Source organism: Equus przewalskii, chromosome 5 (genome assembly GCF_037783145.1).
Source record: "Equus przewalskii isolate Varuska chromosome 5, EquPr2, whole genome shotgun sequence".
Classification (NCBI taxonomy): Eukaryota; Metazoa; Chordata; class Mammalia; order Perissodactyla; family Equidae; genus Equus; species Equus przewalskii.
The window spans coordinates 67915107-67932985 of record NC_091835.1 but is presented as its reverse complement, the minus strand read 5'-3'; the positions used below and the strand labels follow the sequence as shown (position 1 = coordinate 67932985).

The 17879-nt window shown below is 43.4% G+C and overlaps 1 protein-coding gene and 1 long non-coding RNA gene across 6 annotated transcripts; one reads left to right on the top strand and one right to left on the bottom strand.

Moving 5' to 3' along the window:
* Window positions 1–6143: 6143 nt before the first annotated feature.
* On the bottom strand, window positions 6144–13414 carry LOC103552210 (uncharacterized). 5 transcript variants are annotated; one of them, XR_011540410.1, is made up of 4 exons: window positions 13117–13364; window positions 9293–9477; window positions 6547–6727; window positions 6144–6334 (listed from the first exon to the last, which is right to left on the bottom strand). It is a non-coding gene; the product is annotated as an uncharacterized lncRNA (long non-coding RNA). The 5 variants fall into 5 exon arrangements; XR_011540409.1 differs by lacking the exon at window positions 9293–9477 and adding an exon at window positions 9853–10057 and having other exon boundaries at window positions 13117–13339; XR_011540407.1 differs by lacking the exon at window positions 9293–9477 and adding an exon at window positions 9853–9991 and having other exon boundaries at window positions 13117–13335.
* On the top strand, window positions 13375–17013 carry LOC103552226 (tubulin alpha-1B chain). The gene is made up of 4 exons (XM_008522082.2): window positions 13375–13620; window positions 15018–15240; window positions 15383–15531; window positions 15846–17013. Exons 1-4 carry the CDS (start codon window positions 13618–13620, stop codon window positions 16824–16826), a joined length of 1356 nt encoding a protein of 451 aa, XP_008520304.2. The 5' UTR covers window positions 13375–13617; the 3' UTR covers window positions 16827–17013.
* Window positions 17014–17879: the final 866 nt, after the last annotated feature.

Below are 17879 nucleotides of genomic sequence, written 5' to 3'. Positions count from 1 at the left end.
TTAACGTTAATTTATCAAGCTGTATATTTATAAGTTGTATCCTTTTCTGTATGTAAGGTTTTATATATGTTATATTTCAATAAAAAATTTACAAAAACCAAAAATAAAATAATATTATATTAAAACAATAGTTTTCCTGCATCATTCCTCTTCTACTCCAGTCCTGTTCACCAGAAGCAATTACCCCTAATTCATCTAGCCATTTCCCTTGGAATTTACCTACTTACTTCTTTTTTTTTAATTGGAGTATAATTGACATACAATATCATGTTAGTTTCAGGTGTACAACATAGTGATTCAACATTTATATACATTACGAAATGATAACCACAATAAATCTAGTAACCATCTGTTACCATACAAATTTATTACAATATTATTGACTATATTCCCTGCGCTGTACATTATATCCTGTGACTAACTTATTTTATAACTGAAAGTTTGCACTTCTTAATTCCCGTCACCTATTTCACCCAACCTCCCATACCCTTCCCCTCTGGAAAGCACCAGTTTAGTTTCTGTATCTATGAGTTTCTGTTTATATTTTGCTTGTTCATTTGTTTTGTTTTTCAGATTCCACATACAAGTGAAATCACACTGTGTTTTTCCTTCTCTGACTTATTTCACTTAGCATAATACCCTCTAGGTCCATTCACGTTATCACAAATGACAAGATTTCATTATTTTTTACAGCTGAGTAATATTCCAGTGTGTGTGTGTGTGTGCGCGCACGTGCGTGTATCACATCTTTATCCATTCATCTATCAATGGACACTTAGGTTGCTTCCATATCTTGGCTATTATAAATAATACTGCAATGAATATAGGGGTGCATATATCTTTTTGAGTTAGTGTTTATGTTTTCTTCAGGTAAATTCCCAGAAGTGGAATTGCTGGGTGGTACAGTAGTTCTCTTTTTAAGTTTTTGGGGAACTGCCGTACTGTTTTCGGTAGTAGCTGCACTAATTTATACTCCCACCAACAAGACATGAGTGTTCTCTTTTCTCCATATTCTTGTCAACACTTGTTATTTGTTGTCTTTTTGATGATAGCTATTCTGACAAGTGTGAGGTGATATCTCATTGTGGTTTTGATTTGCATTTCCCTGACGACTAGTGATGTTGAGCATCTTTTCATGTTTACCTACTTAATTCTAAATAAAATGCCTATGTTGCTATTTCTTGATTCATCAATTTTAGACATTATAGATTTATTTTTCACCATATTAGTTGAGAACTTAGGTCTTTTATATGCCTCACACTTCACCTCCTGGCCATCTCCCCAACGTAGTTTTAATTTAAATCAGCCAGTGCTTATATTATTACAATTATTAATATCTTATTCATTGCTGAAGCAAATAGTGCACTGTAATCATGCCTTGTTTCCTATAAAAAGTTTCACTTTTTCTGAACTTCCTAACTACCTCATTTTTTGCTTGATTTTTCATATAAAATTTTCCAAATGCCCCCACATCTCTGCCAAAGGCCTACTAGTAGTATTAATTCCATTTTTTTTTGCTGTTGCTCCTTTGGATTTCCCTTCTCTATAAGCAAAATTCATCAGCTCACAAAACCCCAGCAAGAGCAGAAAACTTAAACACTACTTCAAGGTAAATCAGTTACTTCTTGTTGTAAAAACGGCCTCATTTGAGAAAGTATTTGGTCAAAATCAAGATTTAAACTCTCCTACCTTCTCCTTCTCTTATCCTCTCTAAGGTGATCTAAATTCCTAGAGGGGCTTGGGTATTACTTTCAAATTAGAGGAAGGGAATCGGATCCCTGTACTGTCTTCCATCTTTGCTGGCCTCTGCTGAGTTGTACACTTCACCCCACCTGTCTTTAGACTTCTCATGCTGATATAAAGGAGACGAGAGATTTTCACAAATTGAGCTATATGGGGTAACTTCTAGTTCCAAACTGATTTGGCTTGAACTAAACAAGCCTGACTTATGGCCTATCAAACATACATTGTACACATTGTACATCTGCTTTAACGGTTAAAGTAAAGAATGCGCTCTCTTAAGATAAGAATGCATACTTCTGGGGGCTGCCCCATGGCCAAGTGGTTAAGTTCACGCATTCCGCTTTGGCAGCCCAGGGTTTCGCCAGTTTGGATCCTGGGTGCAGACATGGCACTGCTCATCAGGCCATGCCAAGGCTGCATCCTACATGCCACAACTAGAAGGGCCCGCAACTAGAATACACAACTATGTACTGGGGGGCTTTGGGAGAAAAAGGAAAAATAAAATCTTTAAAAAAAAAAAAAAAAGAATGCATACTTCTCCTACACCAGTATTGGTAAGACCCTATCGGTTACACTTGTATTAGTCCCTTTCCCAAAAACAGGGTCATGTTGACCTGCTAATTTGCAACTGAATACCTCTTTGAAACTTTGATGAATAGATATCCTGTGCTTGTTTAATGTATGTTCTCTGTTCTAAAAAGGTGTAACACTGTACTGAAAACCATGCTTCTCCAGAATGCCTTCTTCCTTTGTGGAAACTGACTTCCCGGGGTATGACCCTCACCCTGGCTCAAGTAAAACTCACCTTCTCTCTCTTATCTATACAATGGTTATTGGTTATTTTGCTTTGACATAGGGTTCCTGCCTGGGCCTCTGGTCTGAGTCCTTCTTTCTCCAATTCCAAGTCTCTTTCAAGTTTGCTAGCCTTCTCAGAACTTCTACATCCCATTGGGTACTTGGGAGCTCTCAGCTGCTTTGCCCGTCACCGTGGGGTGTGGGAAGGAATTTGTAAGGCTGCTTTAAGTCCCATCTGCCTGGGCACCTCCCTTAGCCATGGCTACTCTACTACTCAGGCACTAAGTTAGATGCTGGGCTTCTTCAAGTGTCTTGCAGTCCTCCAGGCTATACCCTGAAAAGTGAAACACAGATTTCTCTGCTTAGAATATCTCCGCAACCAGCTTATCTACCCTCACCTCAACTGTCAGGGCAAAGGCCCAGTGGAGTAAGATTTGAGAATGCTGGACCCTGTCTCAGGAACCCACAAGCAGCTAAACTCTAATCATTCTGCCTTAAGATTCACCACCTCCTGTCTGTTGGTTGAATCCTTACTTCTTTTTGGAGAGATAATGATATTTTTCACGATCATTCATTCTTCACAATTCTATGGATTCTAGCATGAACTTTTATTTTTTTTTAAAGATTTTTTAATTTTTCCTTTTTCTCCCCAAAGCCCCCCCATACGTAGTTGTGTATTTTTACTTGTGGATCCTTCTAGTTGTTACATGTGGGATGCCGCCTCAGCATGGCCTGATGAGCGGTGCCACGTCTGCACCCAGGATCTGAACCAGCGAAAGCCTGGGCCACCCAAGCGGAGCACACAATCTTAACCACTCGGCCACGGAGGTGGCCCCCTTTATTTTTAAAAGGTTTTTTTTTTTTGGTATGAACTTTAAGTATAGAATCCTGCTATACTGGCTCCTTGGAACTCACAAAGCCTTACCAAAACCTAGTTTTTGCAAATAAAGGCCTTGCTTTCAAAATATTAATTAAATAAGCCATGGAACATCTATAACAATGGAATACTCTGTAGATGAAAAAAATAAAAATAATGAGGGTACTCTCTAAGTGTTCATATGGAAAGCTATCCAGAATATACTGAGAAGTGAAAAAAGTAAGGTGTAGAACAGCATGCACTATAGTTTGCTACACTTCTGTGTGTAAGAAAGGGGTGAAAAAAGAATAAATCAATCAAACAATATTTATTTGTATTTTCATGAAGAAACACCAAAAGACTTCACAACAAACTAATAAAAATGCTTATCCATAGCGGGCAGTGGGGAAGAATGGGATGAATGAGCACAGGGGTGTGTATTAGTCAGAGTTCTCCAGAGAAACAGAACAGAGAGAGAGAGGGAGAAAGAGAGAGAGGTATTACAAGGTATTGGTTCACATGATTATACAGGCCGAGAAGTCCCATTATCTGCCATCCGCAAGCTGGAGATCCAGGAAAACCAGTGGCGTAACTCAAAGGCTGAAGAGCTAAGGGCGTAGATTCCTCTCTGGATCTGAAGCCTGAGAACCTGGAGCGTTGAGGACAGCAGGAGATGGATGTCCCAGATCAAGTAGTCAGGCAGAGAGCGAATTCAACCCTTCTCTGCCTTTTTCTGTCCTTTTCAGGACCTCAACAGTTTGGATGATGCCCACTCACACTGGCAAGGGCCATCTGCTTTACTCAGTCTACCAATTCAAATGCTAATCTCTTCAGGAAGCACCTCCACAGACACACCCAGAATTAATGTTTAACCAGCCATCTGAGCAGCTCTTGGCCCAGTCAAGCTGACACATAAAATTAGCCATCACAGGGTGGGAGCAAAACATCTCAATGTATATCTTTTTATCTCTTCACTTTTTGAACCATGGGATTTTTTTTTTTTTAAGATTTTTTATTTTTTTTTTTCCTTTTTCTCCCCAAAGCCCCCCGGCACATAGTGGCATGTTCTTAGTTGTGGGTCCTTCTAGTTGTGGCATGTGGGACGCTGCCTGAACGTGGTTTGATGAGCAGTGCCATGTCCGCGCCCAGGATTTGAACTGACGAAACACTGGGCCGCCTGCAGCGGAGCGCGCGAACTTAACCACTCGGCCACGGGGCCAGCCCTGGCCATGGGAATTTTTATCTATTCAAAAAATGTGTTTAAGTTTTGCTTTCAAGTCTCTTGTTTTTATTACATGTTTTTTAAAAATCCATTAAATATTCAATTTAATTCAGATATTCAATTATCTCCTCAGTGACTCTAGTCTACTTTGTCTTTGATTTCACAATGGTGACCTAGTAGTTTTAGCAAAACATTAATCCTGGATAAATCCAACTGCTTTGTGGTGGTCTCAGCCTGTGGACGCCAATGCCTGGGGGTACTCAACTGGGCTCAGGTGAGCTTCCCACAGACATCCCCACTTTCCAAGCCAATGTTAGACTGGACCAACCCTTTTGGTTCTTATTATAATTGCAAGATGCCCTTCAGCAATAACCATTAGGAAACTTTGAAGAAAAAAAGAGTTTATTACTTACAAGCCCCTGGAGTGTACAAGGCACACCTGGGGCCACACAGCAAGGTTGAGGGTAGATAGAATGAGTGAGCAAAGGGGCCTGGGGTTCTACTTTTATTAGGGTCGAGAGAGGGAGCCTAGGGCTTCAAGGGCTCACTTTTCATTGGTGAATTTAAAATGTAAGAATGAGAATTTAAAGCACAGAACCAAAAAATTGTAGCCCCGGGGTCGGCCCGGTGGTGGAGTGGTTAAGTGCGCACGTTCCGCTTTGGCGGTCTGGGGTTTGCCAGTTCAGATCCTGGGTGCAGACATGGCACCACTTGGCAAGCCATGCTGTGATAGGCATCCCACATATAAAGTAGAGGAAGATGGGCATGGATCTTAGCTCAGGGCCAGTCTTCCTCAGCAAAAAGAGGAGGACTGGCAGCAGATGTTAGCTCAGGGCTAATCTTCCTCAGCAAAAAGAGGAGGATTGGCAGCAGATGTTAGCTCAGGGCTAATCTTCCTCACAAAAAAAAAAAAGTAGCCCAAATGGTCAGTTATTGAAATCAACCAAGATCTCTAAAACGAAGGAACCTCAGTGAGGGGAGGCAGCCTGGCTCTCTATCTAGTCGTGTGATTAGCAATGTGTTTATTTGAGAAAGTGGACGCCTTGGCAATCAAAATTTAAGTCAGGCACTCGCACTACAAGAGAAAACCCAACTATCAGGGCTTACACTACACCAAATCTCCACCTATTTCATAACTCACTGAGCAGCTGAACCTAACTAGAGAAAAACACAACCAGATGACTGATCTCATTCTATATTTATAACCACAAATGTTTGAAAAACCTACTATGCCTTCAACAATACCTGGAAACTCTACTATATTTCCCTAGTTAATTTACTTTCCCACTCTCAGAGATGATTATTTTATACATTTTCTCTCCTCAAACCTCCAACTCTCCTTCCCCAATCCTCACATTTAGCTGATGACCTCCCTGTTCCCCATTTCACTGAGGAAAGAAAAAGAAAAAAAAATCAGCAGAAAAATTCCTCAAGGTCCCACCACCATATCAGTTATGAATTACAACCAGCTGCAAATAACAGATACACACATACCCCCAAATAAGGAAAAAAAGGGAAAAAGATCAGTGTGGCTTAAACAAGTTGTTTTATTTTCTCCTATAACGAGAAGTTCAGAGATAGGCAACCCAGGGCTTGTGTGGCAGCTCCACAGTCTCATCAGGGACCTAGTCTCTATCTTCCTCCATCCTTAGCTATGGTTTAGGATCGCTTTATTGTCATAAGATGGTTGCTAAAACTCCAGTCATCATGTCCACCTTCTAGGCAAGAAAAAGAGAAAGGACCAAAGACATATACCAGTTTAGTGAATCCTGTTTCTCAGAAGCCCCACCAAACAACTGCTAACAACTCACCAGAACTTAGTTACACAGACATCCCCAGTGTAGTTGAAACAGAAACTCAGCACCTTGCTCCCAACAAAACCTGGGTTCTGTTGTTATTAAGGAATAGGGCGAGAACAAGGAGAAATTACCTGTTTGTGGGTGTGGTGGCTTAGTGGTTACGTTCGTGTGCTCTGCTTCAGTAGCCCTGTGTTTGCCGGTTTGGATCCCGGGCACGGACCTACGGACCACTTATCAAGCCATGCTGTGGCAGGTGTCCCACATATAAAATAGAGGAGGATGGGCACAGACATTAGCTCAGAGATAATATTCCTGAAAAAAAAAAAAACAGAAATTATCTGTTTTCTTATTTCACTGGAGTGGGGGAGAGAAAAGAAGCAATCAGAAGAGAAATTTCACATGTTATCAATGCCAAATCTAACTGCCAACTTGAATCCATATTCATATACTCTGGCTTCCCCCATGTGTCAGTGGATAAACTGTCTTGCTCCTCTCCAAGGTGAATCCCTCCAGTGGTGCACTGGATCCCTTCCCGTTTCACTGGTCTAAAACTTTGCTCCTTAAATTATCCCACCTTTTCGCTACATCATCAATTTCCCCCTCCCTTTTGTTTATTCTCACTAGCAAACATTCTAAAATATCTCCTATCTTTAAAAAAAAAAAAAAATCTTCCCTTTATTGAACATCTCTATCCAGCCATTTCAGCTATCACTCTACTCTCTTAAAGCAAAATTTCTCAAAAGAGGTTTCTATTCCATTTTCTCCACTTCCCCCACCTTGCATTCTCTCTTAAACACACTCCAGCCAGGCCTCCATTCATCCCTACTGCTCCGCTGAAGCCACTCTTGCCCAAGTCACCAGTGACCTCTCCAGTGCCAAATCTACTAGCCCGTTCTCAGACCTCATCTTACCTAGCCTCCCAGAAGAATTTCAGTTATGACTCTCCTGCTTGAAACATTTTCTTCATTTGGTTTCCAGAACACCACACTCTTCATGATTTTCTTCCTACCCATAGCTGGTCCATCTCACTTTCAACTACTGGATCCTCTTCTTAATTTTTAAAAGCTGAAGTGCTCCAGGGTTCAGTCTTTCAACTTCTTTTATTTTATTTTATCTATTTACTTTTTTGGTGAGGAAGATTGGCGCTGAGCTAACATCTATTGCCAATCTTCCTCTTTTTGAATGTGGGATGCTGCCACAGCATGGCTTGATGAGCAGTGTATAGGTCTGCACCCAGAATATGAACCCACGAACACCAGGCCACTGAAGTGGAGCATGTGAACTTAACCACTATGCCACTGGGCCGGCCCCCTTGGACTTCTTTTAATCTATATTTTCTTCCTAGGTGATCTCATCCAGTTTCTGTGCTGATGACTCCTAAGTTTATCTTCACAATTTATCTATTCTGCACTTTATCCTACTGCCTGATAAACAAATGACAAGCAATAGGATATTGGAGTATACGAGGAAGCCATTTGGTGTAAAACTAATCTGGCCTGAACTTGTGTTTTCCAAAAGGGCCTGACATGGCCACTGAGCATGCATTGTATATCTGCTTTAAGTATTTACTATGTCCCAAAGACAAGAATAATGCCCTTAAAGGAAAGGATGTAACTTCCCCACATTGGCATTTCCTTAAGGATAAGCATCTCTCCCTAACTAAGGATTGATTGCTAACCTGCAGCGCTCAACTTGTGACCTCCCACCTTCAGACCACGGACCTACTGTGTTCACCAAATTGCTGTGCCCGCAAAGCAATCTTGTGACTATTGTAAAAGGGACGTTCCAGGAGGCCGGCCCCGTGGCCGAGTGGTTAAGTTGGCGCACTCTGCTTCAGTGGCCCAGGGTTTTGCTGGTTCAAATCCTGAGCATGGACATGGCACCACTCATCAAGCCATGCTGAGGCAGCATCCCACATGCCACAACTAGAAGGACCCACAACTAAAAGATACACAGCTATGTACCGGGGTGCTTTGGGAGAAAAAGGAAAAAAAAATCTTTAAAAAAAACAAGGGACATTCCAATCATATGTGATATATTGATGGTATATAACCACTCTGTACACCCCTACTTCTTTGGAGTGCTCCATTCCTTTGTGAAAGGACTCTCCCTATCTATATAGTTCTCAGAGTTGGCTCATAATACACTCACCCCCAATTTTGATTTATAGATTGTTTATGGATTATTTCCATCAACATTTCTAATGATCATCTCTACTTAGATGTCTAACACACTGCATCTCAAATTGAACATGTCCAAAACAAAATTTCTGATTCTCTCCATTTCCCTACAACTGTTCCTCCTTCAGTGTCCCCCAGTGTTGCTCAGCCCAAAAACCTTGGGGTCATGATTGACTCCTCTCTTTCTTTCTCATCCTACATCCAATGCTACCTTCAAAATATATCCAGAAACCCACCACTTTTTTACCACCTCCACTACTGGTCCACCCTGGTCCAAGTAACTATCACCTCTTATCTGCATTACTGCAATTATCTTTCAACTCATATTCCTTATCCCATTCTTAATCTCCTGTGGTTTATTCCCACAGCAGCCAGAACAATCCTTTTAAAATCTAAAAGAGAATGTCACATCTTTGCTCAAAACTATGTAATGGCTTCCCATGATTTTTAGAATAAAACACAGTCTTTCTATGGCTAACAAGAAAGACCCTTTCATGATTTAGACACTGGCTACTTCTCTGATCTCATTTCATAACACTCTCCCCCTCACTTCCTCTCCTCCGGTCTCACCAACCTTACTGATATTGCTTTAAAAAGACATACACCCTCAACCTCAGAGCTTTTGCAGAACTTGATGTTCCCTCTGCTTGAACTGCCCACTCTAACACTTCATTCACATCGTTGTTCAAATAACTACCTCCTGGGGCCGGCCCTGTGGCCCAGTGGTTAAGTTCACGTGTTCCACTTCGGCTGCCCAGGGTTTTGCCAGTTCGGATCCCAGGCGCAGACATGGCACCACTCATCAAGCCATGCTGAGATGGCATCCCACATAGCACAACCAGAAGTACCTACAACTAGATTATACAACTATGTACTAAGGGGCTTTGGGGAGAAGAAGAAGAAGAAAATAAATAAATAAAATAACTACTTCCTCAGAGAGGCCTTCTCAGATCAATCTATCTAAAATAGCATCCCTCTGTAACTTTAATCTCTTTTCCAGACTTTATTTTTCCTCATAGTACTTATTAGTACCTGGCATTATATTTCATATCTCTTTGCTTCATGTTCATCTTCTTTTTCCTTCACTAGAACACAAACTCCAGGAGAGCAAGGACATATTCTGCTCATTGTTATATCTAATCAACACTTAAAAAGAGTACCTGCCATGGTAGGCTCTCAATAAATATTTGTCCAATAAACAAATAAAATTAGAAGCCATATTGTTATCTATATAGAATGGACACTTTCTAGTCTTACCTCTACTTAGCCTCTCTGCAGCATCTGACATTGTAGCACTTCTCCTTCTTGAAACTCTCTTTCCTTGGAATGTGAGCCTCTCAGTTCTCCTTCTCTGATCAATCCTTCTCAGACTCCTTTTACAGGCTCCTTTTCTCTACTTTAAATATGATCATTTTTCAGATTCTCTACTAAGGCCAGTGAAGGGCATATTTTGAAGATAAAGCTGATAGAGTTTACAAATGGGATTGAATGTGGCAGTATGAGAAAAAGATGATTCCAAGCTAATATTGATTCCCATTCATAAATGAAGCTAGATAAAGATAATTAAGGTTCTAAAGTCATACCACTATTAACTGACAAAATGAGAATTGAATCTAGTAGGATCTGAAATCAAAGCCCATTTTCTTTCCCCTATACCATCTATCTGTGGAAAAATAGCATACAAAATGACAAATATAAATTTATACCACTGTAATAAATAAGAATAAAAGGCCAGGGGCCAGCCCTGTGGCCAAGTGGTTAAGTTCGAGCGCTTCGCTTTGGAAGCCCAGGGTTTCGCCAGTTCTGATCCTGAGCGTGGACATGGCACTGCTTGTCAGGCCACGCTGAGGCGGTGTCCCACATGCCACAAGTGGAAGGACCCACAACTAAAAAATATACAACTATGTACCAGGGTGCTTTGGGGAGAAAAAGGAAAATTAAATCTTTAAAAAAAAAAAAAAGAATAAAAGGCCAAATGTTTGAAAATAGTTGATGCTCGGTAAATTGTTGCTATTTGTTACTTTTATCTTTCCTTGTTGAGCTGGTTAAATGAACAAAAGATTTTGTGAACTTTTGTGTCTAGACCACAATACAGAACTATCAAAAATGCTACCGACTGCTTAGAACAGTAGCAAATTGCCATGATGTTAAGAAGCAAAGATGGGAGTGGCTAGAATAGCAACACAGGGTTTTCCACGACATCAAAGACTCAAAGCAAATAGTTACAGGCCTTGAAACAATCCAACAAAAGAAAGACCTAAATAATCAGTTAAAATGCTAAGACAGTGGATAACACTATGTTTATATTCCAGCAATAGATAACTACTATTTAGTTGTTAAATGTACACAAAGTGTATACATCCATATATGATGTAAACAAATCCACCCGTGTAAGTTTAGCATGGGTAAAAAAGAAAAAAGTAAGCCTTTCCTCTTAGGTACTAAGGAGGTAGCAAAATAAATTAATCTAGCATTATTCAATATTTTCCTGACATAAAGAAATCAGATTAGATTATATTTAAAGGTCTCTTTTGGCTATATTACTCTCTGAATCCTAAGGTATCATCAGGGATCTAAAAAAAAAACCCCTCAAGTACTTCCTCATTCACAGCAGGGGAATTCACAGATAGCAAGGCTAGCAAAGCTAATGGTTTTAGGAAGGTATCTAGGGAGGTATATAGACCCACAGGAGCAAATCTCTGCAGTGAAAGCTCTATGGTTCTGCAGAGAGCTAGGAGGAGGGAGGTGCCTGCTTGCTTTCAAATGGCTTTCATCCAGAGCACACAGCAAAATGGAGTTCAGTTGGGTGGCTCCCTAACATTCAGCCTTCCAGTCAAGGCAAGCTAATTATTTTCCATCTCCTTTTAAGAATAAGTGAGACAATATTCAAATATATTCCTGTCTCCTATAACCCAGTTTGGGAAATGTGTGCAAATTTGGTTTCTGAGTCGAAAACCTTTTAATAGGACTAGAAAAAATATGTATTTTATAAATAAATGAGAACCTCCTTGTTTGCATTCTAGGTTCATATGAGTGAAGACTACACATACATATTAACAAACTACACATACATATTAACAGTCTAAATTTGTTATTTGTCTGACATCAAGGGTGAAGGCTTTACCAAATCTGAATAAGGTAATAACTGAATATGAATGATGAATTTTTACTGTCTTATGTTTATCTTTTTTGTTACTGATACATTATCACTGGGAGGATATTTTGAATGGTGTAACAACAGTGATAGGTTTCTGCTAGGACCATTTTAAAGCCACACTTTAACCCTAACTAACCACCTTATGCATTCCTAAGGGTCAGCAATGTAGTTCATGGTCTTGGAATAGATTCTCTTGAAAAGAAAAAAAAAAAAGAGTCTATTCACTATAATCTGGGCCTCCTAGCACTAAGCTGTAAGTCACTGATCTATCATGACATAACAGAAAGCAGTTGTTATTAAATAAAGAATTTTACAAAATTCTGAATTACACAAAGAACCCCTACTTCCTAATATCTTTCAGTGTCAAACAATTTCCTCCCTACCCAAGTTTCTGTCATCTCTTCTTCAATTCAGCTACCAAATTTGAAATGGATCTTTAAATCTCCCCTTTTAAAAGCCTCTAGAGCTGGTCCACAAAGTTTGTGGTTTAGATCTAAAAATGAGGCCTACTCTGCCCTTTTGCTTTCTTTCCATTTTCTTTTATATGATAAAAATACATCTAACATAAAATTTAGCATCTTAGCCATTTTTAAGTGTACAGTTCGGTGGTATTAAATGCATTCATAATGTTGTGCAACCATCACCACCATCCATCTCCATAACTCTTTTCATCCTGTAAAACTGAAACTCTGTACCTATTAAATAGTAACTTCCCATTCTGCCCTCCCCCATTTCCTCGTAACCACCATTTTACTTTCTGTCTCTATGATTTTGACTACTCTAAGTACTTCAAATAAGTGGAATCATAGGGTATTTGTCTAGGAACAACAGTTTTATACATTGTGCGTCAAGCAGTACAGGACATTGATCCCTGAGAGAAAGGAAACAAATGAGGTGAGCCCTATGATTACGCTAGCATTCTGTCTGAAGAGGTTTTACACCGCAATGCAGGGAGGGGAACCGAGGTGAAGCCTGCGGGGGGGGGGGGGGGGGGGGGGTATAAACAACAGAAAACAATAGCAAGATAGTAGGGTCAAAACCATATCATTAATCACATTAAATGTAAATGGCCTGATCACCCCAATTAAAAGGCAGAGATTGTCAGACTGGATTTTAAAAAGAAAGGCCAAACTATGCTTTCTACAAATACTCTGCCCTTTTAACAAAAGCTTCGATTTCAGTGCTTAGGTCCTACTCTTTCATCGAAATATTATTGCCTGCCAACGTTTGCTACCTTTAAAGTCATTACAGTAAACCAAATAAAACTATTCTGTTTTCTGAACCTCACTTCCTCCACATTGTCAGGTAAGTACAGGAACGCACTGCCTTTAAAGGAACTGAGAAAACAAAAAGGCACAACTCACTGACAAATTGTGGCAACATGAAAATAATCAGCTGAGCTATCCAGACCAGAAGTTTCTGCATTTCATGGCGCTTCATCTTTAAAACTGTATGCATTTCTTACGTCTCAAGGCTGGTCCAGATAAAGGCAGGCCGCCTTTCCCATTCCCCTGCTGGTCTGTTTCCGGACCTGCGCCCGCCCCCCGCCCAGGCCCCAGCCGCCAGGCGCCGCAGACTGCAGCACCCGGGCTCGCGGCCCGCAGGCGCGGGGAGGGGGCCCCGGGCGGAGAGCCCGCCTCTGCGGCTGCCGAGCCCGGCGCCGAGTGGGCGCCCAGAGCCGGGGGAGGGGCCCGCGGCCGCGGCGCCGCCTGGGCCCGCCCGCCCCTCCCCGGACGACTACTTAAGTGGCTCCGGCGCCGCCCCAGCCTCAGTGCGTTACTTACCTCGACTCTTAGCTTGTCGGGGACGGTAACCGGGACCCGGTGTCTACTCCTGTCGTCTGCGCCTGCTAACCCGTAGCCACCATGGTGAGTGGGCCGTGCGCGGCGCCGCCCTTCCTGGGAGAGACGGAGACGAGCGAGCGGGGGCGGGGGGTCGCGGAGGGCCTCTAGCTCGAGAGGGCCGGGACCAGCGCTGGCCCTCCGAGGGCAGGAGGCGAGGCGAGAGGCGAGGGCGGGAGGAGAGAGACCCCCGTTCGTGGAGAACGGCTGGGGCCCGGAAGGAGGGCGGCCACCGCGTTTTCTTCTCGGACTCCGGGAAGGGATGGCTAGACGCCGGCTCCTCTCCGCCGTGGTTAGAACGCTCATTTAGCCCTCATCTCCTGGGCGCGGCCCCCTGAGACCCTACAGTCTTTTCCCGCGCATTCCCATCCCCCTTCTCTTCCCCCGCCTTTGGCGGGCGCGCGCGGGCTCTCCCCGCCCTCACTTCCTCCTCAACTAGACAAGCGGAGGCGGGAAGGGACAGGGCACAAAGGCGCAGGCGCGACCGTTACCTTGCCGCCAGAGAGCGGCGGGAGACCGCCACTGCAGTCTGCGCGTGCGCGCTGGGGAGCTGCGGCGCTATGGCTGGAGGGCGTGGCTCCTGTTGCCCTCTGTTTTCTTTTTTTTTTAAATGAAAGCAAAAGATGAATGTGGGGAAGGGCTCCTTGTCAGTGTGCTGCACTGCGCCAGTGTATAAGAACAATTAGCTCCCCAAAGCGTGTAGAGACCATCTGTCCCTCCTTCCTTGGCCTCTCTGTTGCGTTAGGAATGCGTGTGGGAGCAGGTGGTGGCGGTGAGGGATTTCCAGGGAATGGAAATCGGATCTTGGCCCAGATCTGGGCCGCTGATAATCCCCTGCTGCGCCTTGACAGATGTGGAGGTGCTGGGCTCAGCCCAACGCCTGCGGGGAGTGGAGGATGGTAGATCATGGCAGTGCCTCTGCAGACGTGGCCGTTGTGCGCCTTTGCAGCTGCGCGGCCCCGCCGGCCTGGGAAGGGGGCCCGGGCGCGTGCCCCTGAATTGCTCACTCATCCAGTGCCGCAGCGCCCCGCCCCTCGTCCCTGAGGCTAGATATTTCCTCTGCTCTGCTCTGGACACGTGCTTCCTGTGCTGGTAGCTGCCCGGAAATCTTGCCACCTAGCCTAAAATGGGATTCTGGGGCCTGAGCACTGGATGGCTTCCACCCTATCTTGGTCTTCCAAGGGGGGAAGCCGTGACTAAGCTCTCTTGGTCTAGAAAGAGACCTTCCCAATTTAGAGGTGGAAAAGAAATTCGTTAGAAGTAATGTAGATCGAAAAGGTAGTGGTTCTCCCCTGGGAAAAGACTATTAAATTTTAATTCGTTTCAAAAGAGGAAATATGTAAGATTAAGATTCTCTAAGTATGTTGTTCTGCTTCACAGTCTCTACTGGAGTAGGTTAATCTTTTTAATCTCCTTTTCCACAGCGTGAGTGCATCTCCATCCACGTTGGGCAGGCTGGTGTCCAGATCGGCAATGCCTGCTGGGAGCTCTACTGCCTGGAACACGGCATCCAGCCCGATGGCCAGATGCCAAGTGACAAGACCATTGGGGGAGGAGATGACTCCTTCAACACCTTCTTCAGTGAGACCGGCGCTGGCAAGCACGTGCCCAGGGCAGTGTTTGTAGACCTGGAACCCACGGTCATTGGTGAGTTGACCACACTAACCCAAAGTGAGATCCCAGGGGTCTGGGACAGGAGGTCTGCGCTGGGGCTCCCTTGATGCCCTGGGGTTGGGCAGGCTTGTGCAGGTGGTTAGTGATGGGTGGCTGCTTTGTCTTCCTCTTCCAGATGAAGTTCGCACTGGCACCTACCGCCAGCTCTTCCACCCTGAGCAGCTCATCACAGGCAAGGAAGACGCTGCCAATAACTATGCCCGTGGGCACTACACCATTGGCAAGGAGATCATCGACCTCGTCTTGGACCGAATTCGCAAACTGGTATGTTTATTCTCAAGAATTAAGTAAATAATGAACCTAAGGAAGACATCTGAAATAGCCTCTTTTTTCCAAACAGAACTGAAATGTAATAATGAGTGAAATGAATTATTCCTTTATAGTTTTTAAAAAGTTAATTTAAAACGTGAACTATTTGGTGTCACTTTATAAATATTAATGAAGTTATTTTTAATTAAGAAAAGTGTTTCTTGTCAAAATAAGATCCTATCCTTGGAATTGTTGAAAAGTGAAAATATATTTACTATGATTGTATACAAAAAGCAATAACTTGTTCTCTCTTTCCTCTTTTCTAACAGGCCGACCAGTGCACAGGTCTTCAGGGCTTCCTGGTTTTCCACAGCTTTGGGGGAGGAACTGGTTCTGGGTTCACCTCCCTGCTGATGGAACGTCTCTCTGTCGATTATGGCAAGAAGTCCAAGCTGGAGTTCTCCATTTACCCAGCCCCCCAGGTTTCCACAGCTGTAGTTGAGCCCTACAACTCCATCCTCACCACCCACACCACCCTGGAGCACTCTGATTGTGCCTTCATGGTAGACAATGAGGCCATCTATGACATCTGTCGTAGAAACCTCGATATTGAGCGCCCAACCTACACTAACCTTAACCGCCTTATTAGCCAGATTGTGTCCTCCATCACTGCTTCCCTCAGATTTGATGGAGCCCTCAATGTTGACCTGACAGAATTCCAGACCAACCTGGTGCCCTATCCCCGCATCCACTTCCCTCTGGCCACATATGCCCCTGTCATCTCTGCTGAGAAAGCCTACCATGAGCAGCTTTCCGTAGCAGAGATCACCAATGCTTGCTTTGAGCCAGCCAACCAGATGGTGAAATGTGACCCTCGCCATGGTAAATACATGGCTTGTTGCCTGTTGTACCGTGGTGACGTGGTTCCCAAAGATGTCAATGCTGCCATTGCCACCATCAAGACCAAGCGCAGCATCCAGTTTGTGGATTGGTGCCCCACTGGCTTCAAAGTTGGCATTAATTACCAGCCTCCCACTGTGGTCCCTGGTGGAGACCTGGCCAAAGTACAGCGAGCTGTGTGCATGCTGAGCAACACCACAGCCATTGCTGAGGCCTGGGCTCGCCTGGACCACAAGTTTGACCTGATGTATGCCAAGCGTGCCTTTGTACACTGGTACGTGGGTGAGGGCATGGAGGAGGGAGAGTTTTCTGAGGCCCGTGAGGACATGGCTGCCCTTGAGAAGGATTATGAGGAGGTCGGTGTGGATTCTGTTGAAGGAGAGGGTGAGGAAGAAGGAGAGGAATACTAATTACCATTCCTTTCAGCCCTTCAGCATGTCATACGCAGAATTTCAGCTTAAACATTAGCTGACAGGCGTTAGAGCTTTCTGTTTAGATTGTCTTCGCTTTCTTTTAACTGTGATCATGTTCTGCTTTTAAATGTATCCCTGTAAGATTTTTCCATTATGTCTTAAAGTAAAGGCTTTAAGAAAGAAAGTTTGACTTCTGTGCTTTTTGTAAATTGATTTCTCCAATGCAGGATATACTAATACTCTTTATACCTGGAGGATAGAGTCTGTAACAGGGTGGCGGGTGATAACAAGAATGGCAGTTCCTGTCTAGCTACCTCTATGGGCAAAGGGAACACACTGGTCTGGAAAAGCACACACTGGATTTGGACACTGTTAATATCACCTCAACCAGTGTTAGAATCCAGGTCATAGAGGGCTTGGAAAAATGATGTGCCAAAAAGTCATTCTGCTGACCCAGAGCTAATCTAGCTCTTGAGATTACTGAGCAATTATTAATGAGTTAAGTATAAGTAAGAAATTTGGAATATCCTGCAAATAATGTGACTGCTATTTAAAAGGTGCTGCCAACTTACCAATGTAACAAGAAAAATCTCAAAGTGACTCTTGAACAAACAGCTGGTTTATTAAAGGAATATTTGAGGGGCTGGCCCAGTGGTGCAGCAGTTAAGTGTGCACGTTCTGCTTCAGTGGCCCAGGGTTCACCAGTTTGGATCCCAGGTGCGGACATGGCACCACTTGGCATGCTATGCTGTGTTAGGCGTCCCACATATAAAGTAGAGGAAGATAGGCACGGATGTTAGCTCAGGGCCAGTCTTCCTCACCAAAAAGAAGGATTGGCAGCAGTTAGCTCTGGGCTAATCTTCCTCAAAAAAAAAATTTGAGCATGATGAGGTAAAAGTTGTGTTTCCAACCCTATAATGGGAGGAGGCAAAGCAGGATCAGAATTCCTGGTGATCAACAAAAATCCTGCTATAGGAGAAAACCAAATAGGAAGAATAAGCCACGTGCATTTGTAGAAGAGCACTGCTTTACAGGGGCATGAAGTGGCAA